The 23,259-nt window shown below is 38.4% G+C and overlaps 1 protein-coding gene across 1 annotated transcript in view; it reads right to left on the bottom strand.

The window, feature by feature from the left end:
• gbe1b (glucan (1,4-alpha-), branching enzyme 1b) overlaps nt 1–23,259 on the bottom strand; it is a 98,655-nt gene that overhangs the window by 42,437 nt on the left and 32,959 nt on the right. Inside the window, exons 8-12 of the mRNA XM_004560558.6 lie at nt 17,844–17,959; nt 15,951–16,078; nt 15,557–15,655; nt 5,683–5,793; nt 5,417–5,588 (exon numbers count right to left, since the gene is read on the bottom strand). Of these exons, the coding sequence (XP_004560615.2) occupies nt 5,417–5,588; nt 5,683–5,793; nt 15,557–15,655; nt 15,951–16,078; nt 17,844–17,959 (626 nt within the window). The remainder of the gene's footprint in view (nt 1–5,416; nt 5,589–5,682; nt 5,794–15,556; nt 15,656–15,950; nt 16,079–17,843; nt 17,960–23,259) is intronic.

The following is a 23,259-nucleotide window of genomic DNA, read 5'->3' as shown; positions in this document are numbered from 1 at the left end:
ATCAGCTCCCTCATTTTATGTTCTTTTGAAAACACTTTCACCCACTATTACTTATCATAATGTGATAGCAGAATTATTTTAGTCAGCCTGACAGCAGTTTTCAAAAGAGAACAATATTTCTTTCTCTGCTTCCTTTATACTGGCCTTCTTTCATATATCTGCTCTTCAAACCACTGAGTTTTACTTGACTGGATTGTCTCGACTTGACAGAATGGTTTACATTTAAGTTTGAATTCTGGGTTTGTCTCACTTGTCTAATTCTGCAAACTCTAAATTTAGAAAATCAAATAACTAACAATTTTCAATAGGGAGATTTCATTTTTATCTTTAAGCATGTGCATTTACGTAAATGACTCTTTTGAAGCCTTTTGCCGGGTTGAGAATACTCAATGGTACATGGTATGAGCTCCACTTATATACAGGTCATTTAAATGTGGATGACTTCAACCTTCTTTGAAAATACTCTTGAACCTCCTGCCTTTATGAAAACCGTCAGATCTCAGTAATAAGTCTCCTAAGACTATTTTCTTTTTCAGTCCAGTCACATCCGCCTCTTATGAACAGAAGACTGGTTTAGCTATATTTATATCCAATTCTAACTTTCACCTTCAATGTTGATTTACTGACTGAACTCCAGATTTGCGAACTTGTGACTTCAATTATTAAGATTGTCATTTTTAGTCTAGAGCTAGAGTAATTTTATTCCAACACTGTAAATGTTTGCATAATGTAATCAATATAGAGGACAACAAAATAATGACTTGTGTATCATTAATTCAGCCCGACTGTTTTCAGTTGAAGATGTGGCTAACGTTCATGACGGATTTATACAGAGCTTCAAATGCCAATATCTATGTTAAAATGCCACAGAGGAAAAAAAAAGTAAATAAATAAAAATAGTTTACTGTCTGGTGACTGTTTTGATGTCTACAGCCATTTCTTTCCTCATTGTATAAGCATATTTTATTGTTTTTAAATCACCCATATAAAATGTATTAAGGCCCAATGTTATAGGTGTAGCTTCTGGGACACAGTCAAAACAGATATAGCCAGCTAGCTTTGTGTTTCCCATCATTTCTGAAAATTCCTGTCAAAAGGATTTCTGGACTCGTTACCTTTTGAGCAATTGTAATGCAATTATGTGACAACCAAATTGACTCCCTGTGTGGGGTTAATTGGACATATAGACCATCCAACTAGTGTGAGCCAGTGCTGGTGAAAGTAATTATGTTATGGACATATACAGTTAGGTTAATAGGTTTTTGTAATTTTGCCTATGTAAACAATTACTTACCATACATTTTTTTTTTTTTTTTTTTTAAATGAATAATGTGTGAAGTGTAGACTTCCAGGTTCAAATCAAGGGGTTAAATAATTAGGAATTACAGTTCCCCATTTTCAGATAATGAAAACTATTTCGTCAGGTGGGTTGTAAACAGTTTTATGGCCAGGTGAGATCTGTTCTATGGACTGACATTTGTGTCAAAAGAAAACATAGTCACAAGAAAATAATTTCCTTTCACAGGTGAGAGTGTTCTTTGAAACTTGTACAATTAAATTCCAGGTAGATTTAACAATATGCATGTGTGGAACTCAGCAGCCAAGCTCACAAAGAAGCAGTCACACAGGGCAGATTGCCTGGTTGGCAAGTGCTACAGCAGATTAACACTGCCGCATACAGCTCAACCCTTCAAGAGGAATTCCACTTGCTTGGTTGGTTAAAAAAAATAAAACAAAATAAAACAAAAAACCTCCACTATTGTGCTTGGTCACTTTCAAAGCAGTGATGCTACAACCTCTGTGGCTGACAGATTAGCATGACAAATGGAATCAAAGTTGCACCAATTTTATAGCAACAATTATAACAATTTGGAAAATGAAGTTTGTCAAATTATCTATCAACAGTGATTAATTTAATTGTGTGCAACACAACAAATATCTGTGATATGAAATTATTTGCTTGAGGTTATGATTTTCTGGCGTGCCACTTTTAACACAAATGAAATTCCAGTTCCCTTAATATTGGCATGTCATCTCAAAGACCTTAAGTCGATTCAAGGTGTTAAACTTGTATCTGGTAGCTTTCCACTGGAACTTTCAATATGAGCTAAAAACGAATTTTGATGTAATAAGGTACATTATTATTATTATTATTATTATTATTATAATAATAATAATAATAATAATAATAATAATAATAACAATAACAAAAAGGCCAGAAAGACCAATGAAAACAACTAAAGTGCATGGCGATAGATTTATTTCAATGGTTGAGAAATCACCCTTCACAACATCTAGCCCACTCAAGAACACTCTCAGGTGGTAAGTCAATCTTTGAAAACAAGAGATGTTTTCATGAATGAAAATACAGTGAGTTTATAACAAGGTGCAAACCCACTGGTTACACTTAAGCTTAAGAAGTCCAATTTAAAGTTCACCAAAAAAATCTCTAAAAGAGCCTGCACAGTTCTGAAAAAATGCCTTGTAAAGATGAAACCCAGATTAACTAGAATGATGGGAAGAGAAAAATATGGAGAAGGAAAGGAAAAAGTCATGATGTGACTCATACTGGATCATCTGTCAAACATGGAGGAAGCAGTGTGCCGGCATGGGCTGTATGGCTGCCAGCAGAACTGGGTCACTATTGCTTATTAATGATGGGACTGCTGAAGTAGCAGAAATCTTACATTCATCAGTACAAGTGCAACACTGATACCCAGGAAAATACTCTATACCATACATACCAAAAATTAAGAGGCATTATTCATTTTATTTTTATTAGAACAATACAAACAATAACTTAAATGATGATGCTATTTTTTAAGTTAACTGACATAGTGCAAAGATATGAAAGCTCTTTAGTACTACAATGAACTGGGAGCACTGACTTCTCAAAATTCCTTCTAAAGCATTGTTAAGTGTCAGTGAATGTGAACTACTTCTGCTGCTACTGAGTGGAAGAGCCACGTACCTGCCTGAATGCAGGTGCTGTGTGAAGCTGTGTATCAGCTGGAGGAGGCGAAGACTGCGCTGTTCAAATCGATACTGTTGCAAATGAGTCCATCTAATCCGATATCAATTTTTGGTAATGATTTGTATCTGAAAGTCAATTTCTTGACCGCTGTAGTCCTGGCTCAGATTCAGCCAAATGCAACAAACATGGGTTCTAGACTTAGGGCAGACTTTCATTCAAGGATTAAATCCAGTCCTTATACTTAAAACACTGTAAGTTTGTTGAATTACTTTTGAGCCTCTGAAAACAGAGGTCTGTGTATAAAAAACAGATCTAACTCCTAAACTGTTGTAAAATCCTTTGAATATAAATTATTCTTTGAATAATTTATTGTTATTGTACATGTACAACAAAATAATGGGTGCTCCACACCATCTCTCTCTATATATCTATATCTCTTACTATTTATCTAATTTCAACCCACAACCTTGTTGCTGTGAGGCAACAGTGTTTCAATGTAAAGCTGTTGAAATTGTGTTCACACAACAGCTAGGTGTGATTTAGATGTCTGCTAAACTTTCCCTTTTGAACTAAAATTTAACTCACTTTGAGTCCACACATCGATGCACCATTCCGACCTCTAATCAATGGAAAATTGCTCCGTGGGTGGGTTTAGGCCGGGATAGCAAGTGAGCAAATTTTGTAGTATTTGCCACAAAAGAGTGATTGAATTAATGAAATCACTGTCAAATCGACTTTTCAAGTATTGTTTTGTCTCATCAACTCACCGTGATTCTGAAACTGCCAGAGTGGTTGAAAGTAAACGTGGCAGCAAAATCCATGCGAGACAAGCGCCAAGAGTGCAGCAACGAGTGCCTCTGAGCTATACTTTAGCCAGAGAATCAGATATAATTACTATCAACTGTCCTGCAGTTGTCTTTTCTGACATCCTAATCATTATGGACTGCCCTGTTATGATTGTCCATTGAGAACAGCTGTTTTGACTGTGCTTCTTTTCAACAAGCACATCAATCCACTTATCAGAAGTCGACAGTCTTTTCCCGAGGTAAAAATTGGACATCTTGGTGAACAGGGATTGATAACAAATTCAAATGGTCAGCACAGGAATTGTTTTATTGTTTGACCTGAGCACCTGGTCACCAGGTGGAGCTAAAATGCTTTGGATCACACGTACAAGCAGTATTTACATTAAGCTAGTGAGTGGCACGTTCAAGGAAATCCTTTCCTTTGAACCAAGGTCAACTTCCATCATCATTAATTATCACTTTATTATCTTTACCAGCAGGCCTTGACAAAGTCATGCCCCTGGCTCAGACGATGAGTTGAAAATGAAGAGCATTTCAGCAATGACTGAGAACCGACTCGATTTGAGCAAAGGGGAGGGGACCTGTTTGACGGCTTTTGCCCTGTATTTTATGATCAAGTCAGCAAAGCGATGTCAGCCCCACTTCAAAATGGCCCTTTGATGCTTATCATCGGCCTTGACTTATTGGCAGCAAGCTACTTCAGCTCCATGAAAGAAATACAACAAACCATATAAATGAGCACTTTCCCCGAATGAAAAATTCATCGAGTTATTTTTAGCCTTGATGAATTTGCATTTTCATTATTGAAATGGTAAAAAGAATTCATTTATTTATTTATTTTCTATTTCACGCTCAAACAAAAAAGCACAGTATGCTACAAGGGTATACAGAAAATAACTGTAGCTAGAGTAATAACAGCACTAGGTAGGGATAACCTTATCAATTAAATATTTATCCTAAAGCCTCTTACTGCTTGTTGCCTGCGTAACACTTGGATGGACAGGAGAATAAATGCGTATTTATATCTGTTCGGTGAACACTAAGGGATTGTTGTGTCTGCCTGAGGGAAGAAGTTCAAATTCAGGAAGAATGCGGTGCATGAGGGGGATCTGAAATGATTCTCCTCGCCGTTTTAATAAAAAATGAGCCAAACAGAGGGGTGCTGCCTCACAATCATGACCTTCATCACCTCTTGACTGTTCAGCATTTCAATGTTAGCTGAACCATGTTGTTATGTGGTATGATTATCTAACAATATTGCCTAATCAAATAGCAAGATGTCATGTAGTCTGTTTTATTTTATCTTATGTAAAAATGAGAATTTATATGACATACATATTGTATTTAGTTATGCAAAATCACTCTCATATTACCTGCAAAGCATATTAGAAATCTTTAAGCTGTCATGTTTGAATAAACGGCAAGGAATATTTGAAGATTTTAAAGGTTTGAATTTGCTATGATTGTTATAAAAAAAGTACAATAAAAATAACAGAACTATACTACATGACACGAAAAAGAATCTTGTTAAAGATAACAAGTTCAATGCAATATTTCTTAAAGCCTGCTTAAAATATAAATCTGGCATATAAAATCCATGAAATGTTAGATTTTATGGATTAGCATGGTGACTCACCCATGAAGTTGAGGTAGCCTTCTCCACCCAGGCCATGAGTGATGAGGCGAATCATCTTATGCAGCTGCATGCCACGGTCTATGATGGCTGTCATGGGGATCAGGGAGCTCATGTTGGTGTACATCTCCTTGTCCATCAGCCAGAAGGCCAGGCTCTTATCGCCAACCAGAGCCTGCAAAGGCAGTCCGTGTTTCATTATTCATACGTTCACGCTGAACTAATGCAGACTTCACTGGCACAACACAAGACGTTGTAGAAAAGTTTACCTGATCGTGACTTTCGGCATAAGCTATGCACTTCTCTCCATATCGCCTGTTGGTCAGTGTGTGGACGATATTGCCTATGTTCCAGTCCTCATCCTTTAACTCCTTCAGGATCTAAACAGTGACAGAGACGGGTTATTGAAAAAGGGTGTGATAGATGTGTAGCTGAGAGAGCTGTTCTGGCCCTGACTGATGCCTAAAGCTCAGTGTTTCAGTTCAGTCTTTCTTCCTTTCCTGAGTTTTCTCTGGGTTACACTTCTCTCTCAGATCAATCTCTGTTTTGACATCTCTATATCCGCACTGTGAGTTATGTCTATCTTTGAATGGTGGTAATGGAGTTTTTAATAACTTCACTACAGCCCATGGGTAGTAAGGCATCAGCTCTCTCCACCTGAGATGGGCAAGGTCAGAGCCTCTCATCCAAACGGAGGGATTCAACAATAAATCCAAACATGGAATCAATGCCCCTCCGCTAGCCTGCCTACATGCACACTTTCTGCCAAAGGAGTCATTTACAGAGGTCAGAAGCAAACACGGAGGTCACCAAAACATGCACCCAAAGCCTATCCTCCCACAGAATGTTGCTATACAGTCGTACTAACTGGCTGTAATTGCCATTCCATTAACAAATAATAGTAGAGCTGAAATAATTATATGTACTGCAGTTGGCAGAGAGTGGGTTTAATAAATAAGAAATGCTAGAAAGCTACAGTAACATTATCATTTCTAAAAGTGCCCTCCAAGAACCCTTGGCAATAGACATACAGCCTGTCTGACTGGTGGGGGAGTTGGAAAACCCATTTCAGTGACAGGCTGAGGTCTGCTCTGTGGAATTGGCAGTGACAGCTGATTGACATGTCAGGAAACCTTTATATTACTCTACAGAGCCATAATCCTCTGAGTAAAGAGAGTAAATTGTGCCGATCAATATGTCTGAGATGAACTGGCTGGTCCACCTAAATAGAGGCTATCCCGCTCTATATATCACCATCTGTTCACATTCACTTCTCCTCACCTTAGCCTTGTGTGGCCATATTAGTCATTGCCAGTGCTACCAGAAAACCTCAGTAAGGTGCTTATTATCTACATGTACTACAAATTCTCAGATGTTTTAACTGCTCGTGGCTTGCCTTGATCCTCGAGCTAAGCCTTGTCCACTACTCTCTGGATTGAGGTCAGCCGCAAAACTGAGCAAATAGCACATCTAAAAGTCACTTACAGTTACAAACAATATCTAATATTTTTATCACCTAAGCTTCCCACTGATCAATGTATATTAAAGATGACAAAACAAATTAGTTATTAGTAGTTCATTTAGAGTTTCTGTTTAGTACTTTTGACTCTTAAACTACTGTATTTTTCGGACTATAAGGCGCACTTAAAAATCCTTTGATTTTCTCAAAAATTGGACCTTATAATCCGGTGCGCCTTATGCATTAAAAATGTTTTAGTACGACTTTGGTAAGCTATGATGCTTACGAAGCGGGCAAGTTAAGCCACTATCTGCCAATGGATCGTGGATGCCTGGGCTAAGGTATCAGTCTCAAGTGTCGTCCGAGCTTTCACGAAGGCCGGAATCATCGTTGAACAGCTGAGTAACGGTAACGAGACTTACTCGGATAATGACAAGACGGATCCGGGCATGCGTGATGCCGAAATCGCCCAACTGTTAAACTCAGACACTGAAGATGAAGAATTTGATGGATTTGTGGAAGAGGAATGAACTGAAAAAGTGAGTGTAATGTTCTCTATTTTATGTGTTACAACAATGTTGAGAGTTGTTGTGAATGAGTTGAATAAAGTTCGACTTATCTGACTGTTATGTTTCACTTAATGCGCCTTATAGTCTGAAAACTACGGTACTCTTTGGTCTTGAATATTTAGGCAGAAAAGAGAACAACTTCCGTCATAATATTTAAAAGGTAACATCTAGAATCAAAGTAAGTAAGTTTTTCTTGTTTTTTTTAATCCCAGTTCTATTTGTAAAATAATGTCACAAAATAAACGGCTTTATAATGGAAAACATAATGGTAATAATAATTGTAAGGCAAACAGTCATTTCAGGGAGAAGTGGAAGTCAACCTAAGAAAAACATATCACATGTTGAGGTGAGTATAAAAAAAAAAGATTAAATACAAACCGTTAATTTAATTCAAAGTGTCTTGTTAGGGAGGACGGTTTGGTCTAATAACACAACATGCAGATAAATTCAACTATAAATTACACATTAAACATCAGCTAAATGAAAATCTAAAAGATTGGCATCTTTTTGTTCACCTCCAGCTCGAGTATCACAGCTAGAGAATCGAATCTACAGGATATGCCCCAGAGATCATCCTAGTTGCCTCCACATCCACGTACAATCAGACATTTTACACTTCCTTATGAATCATTACAATTCAATTCAACCACAAAAGTGGTCTGGGAGCAATTAATCTGGGAGTGGGACTGTTGGAGCAAAGACAGAAGTGAATGGGTTGACGACTTCTCTACCACCAGCTCACCCACATCAGCCCCGACCAGCCGAGCTTCCTGGCACCACTGACACTCCACTTCATCAATGATAATGAGCAGTGCACAAATCTTACTTTACAAGCCTGCTGTCAGGAGCCAACCAGAGTGCCCAGATTAATTAGGCAGAGCCAAAAATAAAATTAAAAAAAAAAAAAAAAATCTTGCAGCGCAGGATGAGGTCATCTCACTGTCACAGACATGCTGTGACTGATTCAAGAGGCTCTCTTCCACCATCACATAGTGCTGGCAAGGACTTGGTGGGGAATGTGAGTCTAAAGCTCTTGTTTTACATTTTGTGGCTGGCCTGAGCATCCTGCCTCTGCTCTCTCTGCAATCACATTTGCTGAAAGTGTGTTTGAGTTTGCGTTGCTATGGGCACATCCTCTCTTTGCACATACAGTGCCGCCCCCAGAGGTGAAAAGGGAACAAAGGTGTGCAGTTCTCAATCCAGTGGATCAAGCTAATTTCATCCCATCTTTTTATGTTCCCTGTTTTGAAAATTAATGAACTTTTCTGCCCACATCGGCAGGCTTCTCTCAGCTGAAAAACACTTGTTAGCTCACCTCACAGTTTTCCTGCAAAAGCCCTCGCTAAAGAAATCCTGCACCGCCAGTTAACACCACACAAGGGTGGCCTCAGAGTGCAATTAGCTAATAAAATAAAGCAGGACGAACCTGAAATGGTGCTGTCATTAAAGCAGGCAAGCAGAGTGTGACACTGGCAAAGGGGGTCAGACAGAGTGGGTGCCCTTTTAAGGCTGGCAAATAAATCGCTGACATGTTTACATAAACAGGCTGAACAACATCTTTGCTTTCTGGCAGTCTGAATTTTATTAAGCCATTGTAATTGAAAGTGTTTCTGCTATGATGGGCAGAGCAAAGTATGTGGTCTAGAAATAGATTTTCCCCCTGAAACTAATAAGGACAGAGGTGTGCGGACTGATATTTTCATTCAATTAAAATAAATGGAGGAACAGAAACAAGAATTGGAACAATTGACTCAGAGGTCATTCGAGTTGAACAGCTGAGAGAAGCAGAGGGCTGCTGGAGAATTCTCCGTGTCACCTTCTTTTATCCGAGCTGCAACCATGGAGCCCTCTACCTCTGTCGCCTCTAATTGTTTCAATTACATCTCAATCCACTGTAGCTGGAGGGAAGGGTGCTTGTTAAATTAAAGGGCTTTTGTAACATTATCCATTAGGAGTGACAGCATTTTATGGTGATAATCAGATCGAATCATCCAAACTTGTGCTGCGCGCCTTATCTGGTCCTCTCATTAGGATATCTTAATTTTTCACAGTCTGTTGGTCCTAACAGCCTTGTGCAGCCAAGTAAATGAGTCATATCAATCAGTCATGCTGAGGACGAAACACAGCGTGAGGTCCCAGCCAAAGAACTGAGAGAAATTCATCCGTGCACACATGTGAATCTATAAATAAGCTCACGGTTCTGTTGCTCTGCGTCTTTGTCTCCCTTTCCCTCTCTTTCTTCCTGCCTGTCTGTCTCTCGCCGTCTGTCTGAATGCCTGCCCTCCGCGCTTCACGTCTTCCTTCTCTGCAACACACACCTCACTGGAGGCTCCACTTCAGTCCATTCAAATCCCTCCCTAATTGACACTCTGTGAGAAGAGGCAAGGCTAGCCCTGAGTGCACTCCACTGACTATACCAAGGCATGTTCATATGAATGCTTCCCTGCACAGAAATACAAAAAATAAAAAAATTTGTTGCTCACTTGCTCTCCTCCAGCTTCAAGTCTCCTGAGGGAGGGAACAAATTTAATTGAAAATTGCAACCAGGAGAAGAATCGAAACAAATATTGCATTGCCAGCAATATTGTTTGGAAAGTAAAAGCAGCAAGAACCTCTCCAGAGGCATCCTGAGGATAATCCTGTGAAACCTCGGTGGTACAGCACTGCCTGCTGCACACCTATTGCAAGTATCACAGAGGAAGGTCAAGTCTGGGACGATCTCTCTCTCTCTCTCCCTCTTCCCCTCTCCTCTACCTCCACATCCCTACTACTGAGTAAAACCCACTGCTGTGAGAGACAGACTTGATTAACGATGCGTTGACTTCCCCCACTGAGAAACACAAGAAACCATAGAGCAAGAGGATGCATGCGGTGCCGAGGTCAGACTCTTTATATTTTGCTTTTTCTCACCAAAATATGAGTAAATAAAACTTCTAGTGTGGGCTAGTGGATACATTTAAAAAGGCACAGTTTTACATGAATTTTAAATCAGACAACCTCTTTAGGCATTCTGCATACAGACATTTTCCTCAAATGGAAAAAAAAAAGCCTCTACTTTCTCTGAAAATGCTCAAGTGCACCAGTAAAAAAATAAAACATTACTTTTAAAAACAGTCTACGTTCATCTACTGGCTGAACCCGACAGACAGACACATCCCCAGAGAAAACTCACTGCAACTGTACTTTCTAAAGTAATAATTGCTGATTTCATCAAAACACATTCTGTCATCAAGCACAAATGGGGTCAGGAAAATATATTAGAAGTTGCGTGCTGGTTCCAAGTACTGTAAAGTTATCCAAGTCCTCCAGATGACACACACACACACACACACAGACACAGACACACACAGACACACACACACACACACACACACACACAGAGCTCCAAAGCAGAAATAGCTGCTTGAACCTGTCCATGTTCATTGGGATGCTGGTGCTGTCACTGTGGCTAAAAAACTAAAAAAAGAAAATTATTTAATAAAATCCATAATAACCTTAATTTGTCTCTGGGTGGATGGTGGGGCGGGTATGTGCTTTCTGCTACTTGGCTTCAATATTATATAGTTATGGACTTCCATACCTGATGGCTGAACAAATATAAACAATGTTTTTCCAGTGTGGGCCATCAAGCACTTTCACAGTGGCAGTTTGGGCTGGAGTGCCAAACTAAAGGGTGCTTCAGCAGTTGTTGTGGAAGAAATGAGAATATTTGGTGCCCAGAATTTTCCATCCAGTCTGAAGCAGTGTTGTATGATAACACGTCGTTAACACCCAACACTGTGATACTGTTATCAGTTATGCCCATAATGAAGAGTTATTGGAAGCACTCATGAAGCTGCTTTTGTTAAGTAAAAAATTCGAGTTACTGGTTGTGTACTCATCAGGAGTATTAGCACACTAAATATATACAGTACATAAGTCTTGTTGACCGATACCTATAGACATACAGTACAACGCAGCTCCTTTTGTAGCGTCATCTGCCAGACAGGAAGCTAATGAATGCCTTTCCTCCAGCAGGTTTTTCTCTGCATGCTTTTTGTTTGAGCTTCCTTCCCTGAGCAAAGAGCTGTGCATCATGCTGTATTGGATAACTGATGGTGGGCTTCACCAAAAACGAAAAAAGTAAAACCTCTTCAGTCAACATGAAGACTGTTTTACAAAAAAAAGGAAAAAAAAGGTAAAGGGTATAGGCTTTTCTCAATGCAGCATAAACAAAAATAGACCAAAGCCTGCAAGCTAGTTCTCCCAGACAGCTCAGGCTCTGCTGTATCATACACATGTAACATGCCTGGTTTTGTTCATGTCATATACCAAACAAACTTACCCAATTTGGTTGCCTATGCTGCAAATTCCTTCTCTCTCCCCCTGACATCTCAGTGATGCTGCAGCCCTGTATCACTTCCTGCTGATTCAACCCTGCCATCACCCCAGCATCCCCCTGCATGTTCTTCTCAATTTTGTGTGTGTATCATATATGTGGTGAGTGAAGATATGTGTAGCAGAGATACCAAACTCTAACAATGATCATCTGGTGCAATATTTGTCATAATGAAAAATAAGACAGAAAACTTGGATAAATAAAAAGGTAAACAGAAATTAACATCTTTGATGAATTCTATTCTAGTAGTGGGATTGCATTGAAATAAAAGACACGACCACAAAGCAATTAATAATCAAGAAAAAATAACTGCTTCTCATTTCGACCTCCAACTCATCAATTTCACATTTTATCTTTAAACACAGAGCTTTCATGGTAGACCAATATATTAAAACTCTACAATGAGTATATAGCTAAAGATATCTACGGTATATCAGCCGTCCCCAACCTTTTTTGTGCCACGGACCAGTTTATGTCCGACAATATTTTCACGGACCGGCCTCTAAGGTCTTGCGGTTAACAAAATAAACAAAAATAAAACCAGTACCGGTACCAAAAAAATAGACGATTTATTCACAACACACGGGAAAAGACCCAGGGAAACAGAGTTAACGATAAGAAATGATTTAAAAAAAATAAACACTAAAAACAGATAAAAACCCTGAAAACCACGCGGCCCGGGGGTTGGGGGTGCACTGCTATATATAACTAAAGAAAATGTACTATGAAAAGAAAGATTTCTGTTAGACCCATTTTATTTTTAATTTCTTTAATAATAAATAGATAATCTTAAATTACACTGCAAAATATAAAAATCAATTGAAACCTGAATGGCAGAGATCCACCTGAGGAAAATATAAATGTCCAGATTTAGACACTACAAACAATCACTTCCTGCATAGTGTCATTTGAATGCCACTGTTGGAATTAAAAATGCATTTTTTGCACATCTTCACAGCACAGCTGTCTTTGGTTATAGATGACAATAAGCGTCCTCTTATTCAGCCTACCTACCCTGACAGTCAGCGATGGGTGATAAACCTTCTAGCTGAACCCTTTCTTGTGGCACTCTTTAACTATTAAGCTTGTATAATCGTTTTGGAAAAATCAAAACAGCACTGAATACAGACAGAAAAATAACCCTTGCTTTGATATCATAAGCTACGTCAAGGACAGACATTCAGAGTGAATAATGAATAATGTGAAATGTAAAGGTGACTGCCAGCCTATTTAAAGCCTCACTTAAGAAAAAGAAAAAAAAAAAAAAAAAAAACATCACAGAAGAAATTTCCGCCAAGATCAGTGACTAGATGACCTTCACATTATTAAATCTCATTTTTCTTCTCATTCACGGAAAAAAAAGAAAAAGAAAAATGTGCACACATCCATGCAAAGGACTCTTAAAAAAAATTACTGATCTAAGAAAAAGGTCATTATGAATGAATAAATCAAAAGCTTTTCTTTTTCAATAACAATTGTGTCGCTTCCATCATTTATTCATAGCTCAGTGTTTGCATGGATAAATACTGACCTTCCCACTTGCACAGTGGGTAGCATTAAGAAGGGGAAAAAAATAAAAAGGGTTGCACTGCTTTAGAAAAAGCAACAAAAAAAAACTTTTTCAGTTTGAATACCCTTAAAACCTATGTATAAAAAAAGATTTCAGAATTAGGTTCAATGTTATCTGTTTTTTTTTTTTTATATAACAGAAAGAATACCAGAAATATGAAAACATACATTTCATTCTCACGTTAATCCTCCTTAGGCCTTACAGTCCTGGGTTGATTTAGTGACTGTTGCCCATCTTGAGAAAGAGTTACCAAAACAAACCCTTACTAACATCAAAGCCACCTTTATCATGAAGGTATTTATAATGCACAGGCTTTAGGCTTTACTGTAAACACTGAAAGGATTTAGCCAGTGACAGTGGTTCTTATATTTTAGAAATCAGCTACTACAATCATTTCTCCAGAAAAGTTAGGATGCTATGTAAAATGTAAATAAGCTGTAAGGAAATTATATGCAAACCATTTAAAATAGTATTCAATGGGAAGTGAAAAAAGACAACATATACATTTTTTATATAATATAATTTCTATTGTAATAATAATAATAATAATTGTAATACTTTGAAATAAATAAGGCTTTTTCCTTAAAAAGAGCACAAAAAACGACCTATTTTAATAGTTCAAACACTAAATATATATTTTAAACTATCATACTAATGAAAATAATTAGGGAATAGTTCAGATGTGCTGTGTGAAAGAAAAATCGAAAAAAAATCAGCAAATACTTGACTGCGAGTAGGCGAGGTTCGACTGTATATCGGTCAACACTGATGGTGCCTTATGAGAGATGTGCAAAGTAACCGTGCCTTGTTCACTTAATTGCTATACCATCACCAATGCTTGTTTTGCAACTATCTGCTCTCAACAAGCCATGGTCCTTTTCTTTCCCCTTCCCCTGAGGCTCTGGTGTCCATGATATCCAAAAATAATTTAAAATTTTAAGTCATCAGAGCTAGTGTGGCGTTCCACTGTGTCTCAGTCAATCATACATTAGGACTGTAACCAGAGAAGGCATTCTTTGTGAGTCTTGTTTATCTGGTTTTTTTCCTTTTGGTATAATTTTAATCATTATATACGTGGATGCAGGGACAAACTGCATTTGCTGACAACTGTTTTCAAAAGTGTTCTTAAGCCCACGCAGTAATTTCCACAACAGGATCATGTTTTAATGCAGTGCTCCCTGAGGCCTTGAAGATCACAGTCATTCATTATTGGTTGTCAGCCTTATCCCTCGAGTACAGAGATTCATGTTTACTCTCTTAATCTTTTAATGATATTGTGTACCATAAATGACGAAATCCAGAAATTCTTTCTTTTTTGTTCTTAAATTAAACTACTTTGCCTACACAGTTTTTCACTGAATAGTAAACCCTTCGTCACGCTTTTTTTTTTTTTAAACTGAGAAACCCTGGCTCTGTGGGATGTTCTTCTTACACCCAATCATGTTAATGACCTGTTCCTAATTAACCTAATTAGTCGTGAGAAGCTCCAACAGGTGTGTATATGTATGTGTGTACTTTTGAGCACACAACCTTTACAGTCTTGCAGGCAACTTTCTGAATTATACAGCTATTTCTGCTATTAAATTTAAAATGAATACACAGTAGAAGGCTTTTAAAAAAATAAATGTTTGTAATTTCAACATTTGAAATGCTGCCTTGAATGCCGAGTTTAAACATTTGCACTGCATGCTGTTCACATTTTTTCTATATCACAAGTTTTTTGGGGGGAATTTTTTTGTCATTTTAGGTGCATCAACTCTCCTTGTCTATAATACATAAAAGCGCAGCAGTGCACAAAATCAACCATTTTTTAAGGCTTTATTGGATAGGGACAGCGAAGATAGACAAGAAAGCGGGGAGAGAGAGAGCAAGACATGCAGGAAAGGGCCAACTGCTCTCCGGCCATACGGCATGTAGTCGCCTGCTCATCCACTGAGCTAAACTGGCACCATATCAACTGTTTCTCAAAGTTGCAAATGTTTCCCAATATGTCCAAGATAGATTTAAAGGAACCACATGTGCTTGCTCTAAGGGGGTCATCTGATTGTCAGGACTTTTCTCTATTGTAGGGTCTTTCCTTACACTTTAAACCACCCCAAGGTGACTGTTGTTGTAATTTGGTGCTATATAAATAAAAATACATTAAATCAATTTAGAATCACCTTACCTGAATCCACTTGTCAGGGACAGCCATTGCCAGTCGGTAATCAAAACCAAGTCCTCCCTCCTCCACTTTTCTGCAGAGAGCTGGCATCCCTGACACATCCTATAGGAAAGTCTTATTATTGAATATCACATTTCTACTTTGCGGGCACAGATTTCAACAAAGATTTTAATCAATACCCACAACTCACATGTTAAGGGGTGAAATTCCTACACCACAGGCAAAAAAAAGGAAAGAGCGACACCCCATTTCCTTTTGCATTACCTTTTAATTACAGCAATGAATACGCAAGTAAGCTATGTCTAACTAATAAGTTCTTTTAATTAATAACAGCTCTGGGCAGTGTCATTGCAAAGTTAGTGAATGCAAAGATGTGTGTGTGGCAGTGGGTTTTTACCTCTGCAACAGTGATGCAGTCAGGATAAAGGGTATGAAGAATGTGATTGGCAAGCATCAGGTAAACCAAAGAATCTTCATCTACCTGTAGGCCAAAGTATTCACTGTAGTCCCCTGTGAAACCTGTGCCTGTAAACACCCACACAGTGAACACTCATCATGTTTTCACCCAAACTACAGATTTTTTTTTTTTAACTGATGCTACCGCTTTGCTTTCTCTTCTTGACATATTTCTAAAATGTCCTAAAATTGTGAAATAAATGTAATCTTAATGAAGGCCGAAGGCTCCTTTGGATAAGAAACTAATAAAAATGCCTCTAGAGACTAAAGAGCAGCTCTTACCAGAACTTGTAGGGTACGCGGAGAGATTTAAACTCTGGAGCAATTATTATTAAGATTAAATACAGATGAATATTCTTGATCTCACTTTATCTCACTTTTTGGCATGTTTAAAAATGTGTTTTGTTGGCATAATGAGAACTAAAGTTTTATTTTTAAAAGGTGGACAGTATTAATCACTGAATATTATTCAAGTGCATCCAAGACAGTGTACAGTCAAAATTCTTCCAAATTAAAAGTAGTCAAACTGTACTAATTTTGAGTTGCAGAAACTGAAAATGATACTTAAAATTATTTGTTGGTTCTGGTTTTCATGAGCATGCTAGCAGAGCAGTTCTAACACCAAAAATACATTCTGACCCCTGAATTTTGGCAAAAATGAAGGTAAGCGCTAATTTTCAGACTCAGCTCAAAATATTAATCTAATTTTGCTATAATTAGGCTTGTTTGAACTGGATTTGTATCAAGTATGACACAGTTGTCAAAGTTCAGATATTATCATCTCTCCATTTGACCTTTTGCCCTCTACTCTGATCTTGGATTTGACATTTCTAGCAGAAGGAAAACTATATTGTTGCCAAGTAATGTGTTTTTCCATGAAACAACATCTCATCTAGACCTGCTCTGTCAGGCAATTTTCTAAAGACATTCAGTTGTTAAACATATATTTTTGCATATTTCTTTATTTATTTTTTTACCTTTAGTTACTGTCACTGCTACTTTGTTGCTAATACTACCATTATAACTGTTGCTGATGCATCAAATGTTATAACATAGGAAATTCCCAAATATAGAATAAAGATTTTCTTATCTTATAACCCTGCTATATATTGTTACATAAAGAAATGTTACATGTTATCACATGAAGCAATGACATACAGATGAGAAGACATAAAACTACACATTTTATAAATTGTAGCTAATCAGATGTTTTAATTGGCCTATTTGCACTCAGCACATTAAAATCCACTATGCAGACAACTTCTGAAAATCGTTCACCAATGTTGTCTAACATTTGCTAAACAAAATGTATTGTTTACCTCCATGACAACATTTCTAATGGTCCTATCCCAACTTTTGACGGCATACAGGTTACGTTTTACACCAAGTATATTTTAATTTCGTTTATTTAAAATCTCAATTCAGACAACAGTCTTTTTGTTTTACCAGACCAAATTTCTCTAAATATAATTTGGTAAAAAAACAAATCCCCCCCCCCCCCCCCCCCAAAAAAAAAAACCCAAACAAACAAACAAACAAACAAACAAACAAACAAAAAAGAAAAAAATTGTTTTGATGACGTTTTTGACCTTTCTATTAACCTTTCACCTTTATATTAAGCCTTTACATTAACACTTTGATAAAATAAAATTAAAAAAAAGTTCCCTCATGATGGATAGGATAAGTTAGACCTCTCAACAAAGCTCAAATTAATCTTTAACACTCGGGAGTGTGTGGTGTACACTCCACTGCGAGTTATAAACAAGAGCAGGATGACAGGCTTTACTCACACCACACAGCTCTGAAATATAAGGTGCACACAAACCAGTCTTACCGATGCCATGGTGATGGTACAGCATGGAAGTAACACCATCAAATCTGAAGCCGTCAAAGTGGTACTCCTCCATCCACCAGCGCAGGTTTGACAGCAGGAACCGCAACACTTCCCAGCTAGAAAAACACACACACGCGCACACAAGCACACACATTCAAGGTCAGGCAAAGCAAAAGCTGTGAATTATTCACACATCTCACTGTGCACTTTAGGCACCAGAGATTAATTTTCACCCCTACAGGACATTCACATATTGATAACCAAACTTATATTATGTCGGAGATGGAGCGCAAATGAGAGTGAACGGTGTTTTCATTAAGTAAGGTGACTAAATTGAGGAGAAAACCAATTCAAATAACCAGTTGTCAAACTACAAATCAGTGGCTTACAGTGTACGGTTAAGTTTTCTGATTTCCATCACATGCTTTCACTCGATCACTGGGCAAGCGTTTTATATTACCAAGCCCATCTCTGTGTATTTGAAGTGATAGGATTTCACGCCACACTTGGGTAAACAAACACTGCGCAAGGAATGGAGTTTCCTCTCTTGAGGATGAGATAAATCCTACACTTCTACTTGCTTTGGCCTCATCTTCATTGTTTTACAATGTCCTACAAACAAGAGGTCAAAGACTGTACAAAAAAAAAAAAAAAAAAAAAAAGAAGCCAATAACCTATTTGAATTTGAAAGCGTTAACTGTGGTTGTAGTGTAGCCCACGGTGTGCTACAAAGCATGCAAATGCTCACTGTGTCTGTTGACTGGACTGTGTCGGTGGAGGACAGAGGAGGTGGATTCCATAAATGGCCCCAGTCTCCCCGTTCCTGACTGGGCGAGTCATCCGATTTCTAACAGCCTCTCAAGGCAAAGTACACTACACACCTCAACTCTTTCCATTGAGAGGTGTGTTGCCATGGAAACATCAGTAAAAACTCAATATTTGGTTGTCTATATGCAGTGTGTGTAATGAGGACCAAATGAAACACTGCATACATGGATGCCAAACTGGGAGGAAGCAGCAAAGCACCAGGGATGAGACACGAATGACATTCATTACACTGATTAGATGCTGCCTCTGCTTAGGCCAGGCCCAGATCTTCTCCATACTCCAACAACGGTTTGTAATAGTTTGTGACTACTATGTGTTTATAAATATAAATCTAATGAAGGTTTCTGTTTTTGCGATAAATTTGTATCCACGGAGTGTCTTTGTAGTACGTAAAATATGATTCTACTTCCTGAGCTACACTTCAGAATATACAGCATGTAAAGGGTTTGTTAACAGAAATAATTCAACTGTATGTATTCATGGTGCCAGTTGGCTGGCAGCTGTATAGGCCCACCATGAAAGACGCTCCTGTCTGACAAATGTTTTACCTCATCAAAAGTATTTTTGCTGTGTTATAGGGGGCATTTCACTGTCTAGTTAAATAGAGTGAACCACATAAGCTCCTAGTAAGGCTGATTTCCTTCATCAATTAAAATGTTAATGTATTATTGAATGACAGTATCCTGAATTACAAAGGTCAGACACAGAGTTTTCCCCCTGTCTCAATACCACACCAAGGGCCCTTCAATTCTTTTTATTTTTTGCAATTTCATCATGTCAAAAAATTGGTGAAGCAGCAAGAAGACCCAGATTCATGCTTCAACAACACTTCAATAACATCTAAAACTGAAAAATTTCACACAAACACTAGACAGCTCATGTCCTTAATAATGCTTTATCTTTAAAATGTATTATAGGTTTATCTAACACTAAAACCTGAGGATTACACCTCTGTGGCAAAAACCCCCCACAAAATCCCAGTTTCTTTTGGCCAAGAAAGCCATGACACAAAAATACATTTAAATGCATTCCCTTCTGTGCTCCATTCCTCAGGGATGACCAACACCAGCACTGTTTGACAGGTGTGAAGCTGCATGTTACATCGGTACTTCCTCCATCCCTAGAGAAAGATCACAAGAGAGCCTGGTATGATCCGATATAGCAGGCTGGCTGGGTGGTCACGCAGACCCTGTGATAAATAGATTAGGTCCTCCACTCCACTGCGCAGAGCCAACAAAGGCTCAGACACAATGTATCCTCACGGGATGGAGATAATAGCCAGTGAGAGCCAGAGGCCCAAGATGAAACCATACTGCCACATTAGGACCCACAATGCCATTTATCATCAAGTCCAATTACGGTGAGAAAGTTAGATCTCTGTACCAATGCAATGCACCACTTATCTATGCAGTTCAATGAAGTTATCACTTGGTCTGTGGTGTTAATACAAAAGCAAATTGCATATTACACTGTCCTCATAGTAAAGCTCTGCCATGACAGTGAAACCTGGTTAGGGAGCACTAATAGAGTAAAAGCCTAATATTGCTGCTTGTAGGGTAAGACAAAGTAATCTGTCATGGGTGTTTCTGTTCTACCTGCAAGTGCACACTGCCAGAATAAAATAAAATAAAATAAAATAACAAAAAAAATCATGTTTAGTTGCTCCTCATCAGAGCTTATTTGCCCCTCATGCTGGCTGTAGCTGTGCCCGGTATTACAGTGTGTATTTACACTCAGTTTCCAGCCAAAAGAAGCCATAAGTTGCCGTGTTTCTAGATTTTGCATTAGGTGACATGTCAACTTGTTAGGGTTGGCGTGGAGAGAGATTTAAGTCCCTGTTTTACCAACATCACAGGTAAGCTGCAGATAAGACCAAATAAATTTTAGAAGCTGACAGTTCATTCCACGAGAAGTGTGATGCCCAAACTGTGTCACCAGACAACCCGATGTATGGGGTGCATTTGTTAGACCAAAAAGGACAAATGAGGTGGCTCGTTTAACACATTTCAAAACCTTCTATAATCTAACAGGGGACAGAGACACTGACAGGAGTGTCAACATCAATGAAACCACATTCTGGGCTTAAACTTGATTTATTTATCAATCACATTTCTTTCAAATTCAGATTTGCATGCATTAACTAAAGGCAATTTTGGGAGACTATGACTTACTTGGACACCTTTTTTTTTTTTTTTTTACTTTTGAGGCTACTACAGTGTGTGCTTGAAATGTTCTCTAACAGTTTGATTTTTTATTTTCAGTTTAACCGCTCTCCAGTAAAACAGTGATTTCAGTAAGCCAAATCACACATGCCTTGATGCACACAGGTGCTGTGTTGGACTTGTGCAGAAATTACATCTTTATACTGTGTAGCAGAACATTGTAAGCAGCCATTCCACGAGTCTGATAGTACTGGCTGCCTTGCTGGGTAAATTCTCATCTAGAGGTCTGACAGACTGTCCCTGTATTGCTTTGCTTTGTGTTAGATATCTGCCATTTGTCTGGCATTCTTTATGCAGCCTGGCAGCTATCTGCTCTTGCTTGGCATCTTAGGAAGAATATTCTGCTGCCTGCGAGACTGTTTGTATGTTTAGCAACCTGTAATTAGTATCACTTTGTACTTGCCATCTTTCAGGAATCAGTGGCTGTCTGTAAGGCCCGTTCTAATTCTTCAGAGTTTTCTCCAGTGGACCATATTTCAGGAGTTGCAGGACATTTAGAAGTGATTTTCATAAGGAAGCCGTTAAAGTAATTTAAATAACCACAGTAACAAAAAAAAAAAAGAAAAAAAAAAAGATAATAATTACTAGTCTTCAAACTTTGTTATCTAGTTAGCTAGAGATCCTGCATTACAGTTGGTAACATAAGACAGTGCTCCTGCTAGTTTTTAATTACTCCCTGTTCTGGCCATGTTGACGTCAATTTGTGCAGCAAACATCCGTTTCTATGACAAAATTGCCCATCCTTCATGTGTATTGTCATCATTGGTTAAAAATAAGAGCTTTGAATCTTGAATCTTTCAGAGTTAGGTCTCGGACTTCGACCCAGAAATCATACAGCAGTTTTCAGTGGAATAGTACGTACTGTTCAAGCATAAAGGTGGTACGTCACTTTAGGAGCATGACCAAAGGCAATCAGTGCCTTTCTGGAGATCCAGTTTTTAAAGTCACAGAGTACACAAACTCCTTCCTCCGTTCCATCCATCCATCGTTTAACCTGGACACACTAAGGGCTCCAACATGTTTACATGCTCAACATTGTAGAGGTTTACTGTCACCAAGGGGAAGAGTCACAAAAACCGGTCTGTGGGCTACTCTTGCTTGTGCTGTTGTTGGTCCTTGCCAGCTAGGAGAAGACTAAAGTTCTAACATGCAAAGAGCTGAAGTGAAACCAAGAATTAAAAACAATGAAAAAGGGCCACTGCGGCCCACCATCAGGGCTTCTCATGCTGTATTTTTCTACAAACCAGTTAGGATCTGACCCATACATAGGCTACGTTCACACTGCAGGCGAAAGCGCATCAAATCAGATTTTTTTGACCTTATGCGACCCATATCCGATCATGGTATGACAGTGTGAACGGCACAAATCCGATCTGGGTCACTTTCGTATGTGGTATTGAATCCGATACATATCCGATGTTTTAGAAAGCGACTGCTGTTTGAACGGTCATGTCGCATTAAATCCGTCTTTTATGTCACCGACACAAGACAGATGCCAATTATCAGCTCCGGAGAAGCGCCCGATAAGACATCGCGAACGCTTCCTGGCCATCCAGTGTAGATGTCAGTGAAACTGTTGGGAAGACAACGTGAACATTTTATTTGTATTTTATAATCTGCAGATTCTGACAGAAATCTGCAACTATCCTTTGAAGCACCGCTCCTCTCTAAAACAGCAATAAGGATAATTATTAGGTTATTTACATTATTATGTAAATAACAAAATAACTTAAAGCAAAAATTGGGAAACGTAAAGTCCGAAGTCTTTATATTAAGGGCCATCAGTCAAACAATATTGTTTGCTCTGGGTCTAAACAGAGCCGTTGTGTGTGACTTCTTTTGCGCATGCGGGCCGCTTTGAGCGTTCACACTAGAGAGCGTTTGCTGTTGCATTTTATTTGTAGTGTGAACAAGCAGACAAAAAAAAGAATCGGATTTGATCAAAAAATCGGAATTGAGCATTAAGACCTGCAGTGTGAACGTAGCCAAAGTGTCATCCATAACAAGCTTTTGGATTTTTTGAATAACTGCACATTAGCGTAAGATAAGAGACACTATACTATATCATAAATTAAGCACAACAGGAGGAAACATTTTCACATTCACACCTCTGGTCAGTTTACTTAACAATCATGTCCTTGGACTGTGGGAGGAAGCTGAGGTACAAACAGTGAACTCACATAAGTACAGGGAGACCATGAAAATACATCAAAACCAGGACCTTCTCACTGTGAGGCACCAGTACAAACCACTGCACTACTGTGCTACCCCAGGTACAACACTCAATTTAAAAATTCACAAACTATAGATATTTTCTTCCTATTTGTCTAGTTTTCAATGGTTAAGGGGCATGAAGGTAAAGTGTT

This window comes from Maylandia zebra, linkage group LG14, assembly GCF_041146795.1.
Source record: "Maylandia zebra isolate NMK-2024a linkage group LG14, Mzebra_GT3a, whole genome shotgun sequence".
Taxonomy (NCBI): Eukaryota; Metazoa; Chordata; class Actinopteri; order Cichliformes; family Cichlidae; genus Maylandia; species Maylandia zebra.
This window is presented reverse-complemented; position numbering and strand designations above follow the sequence as displayed.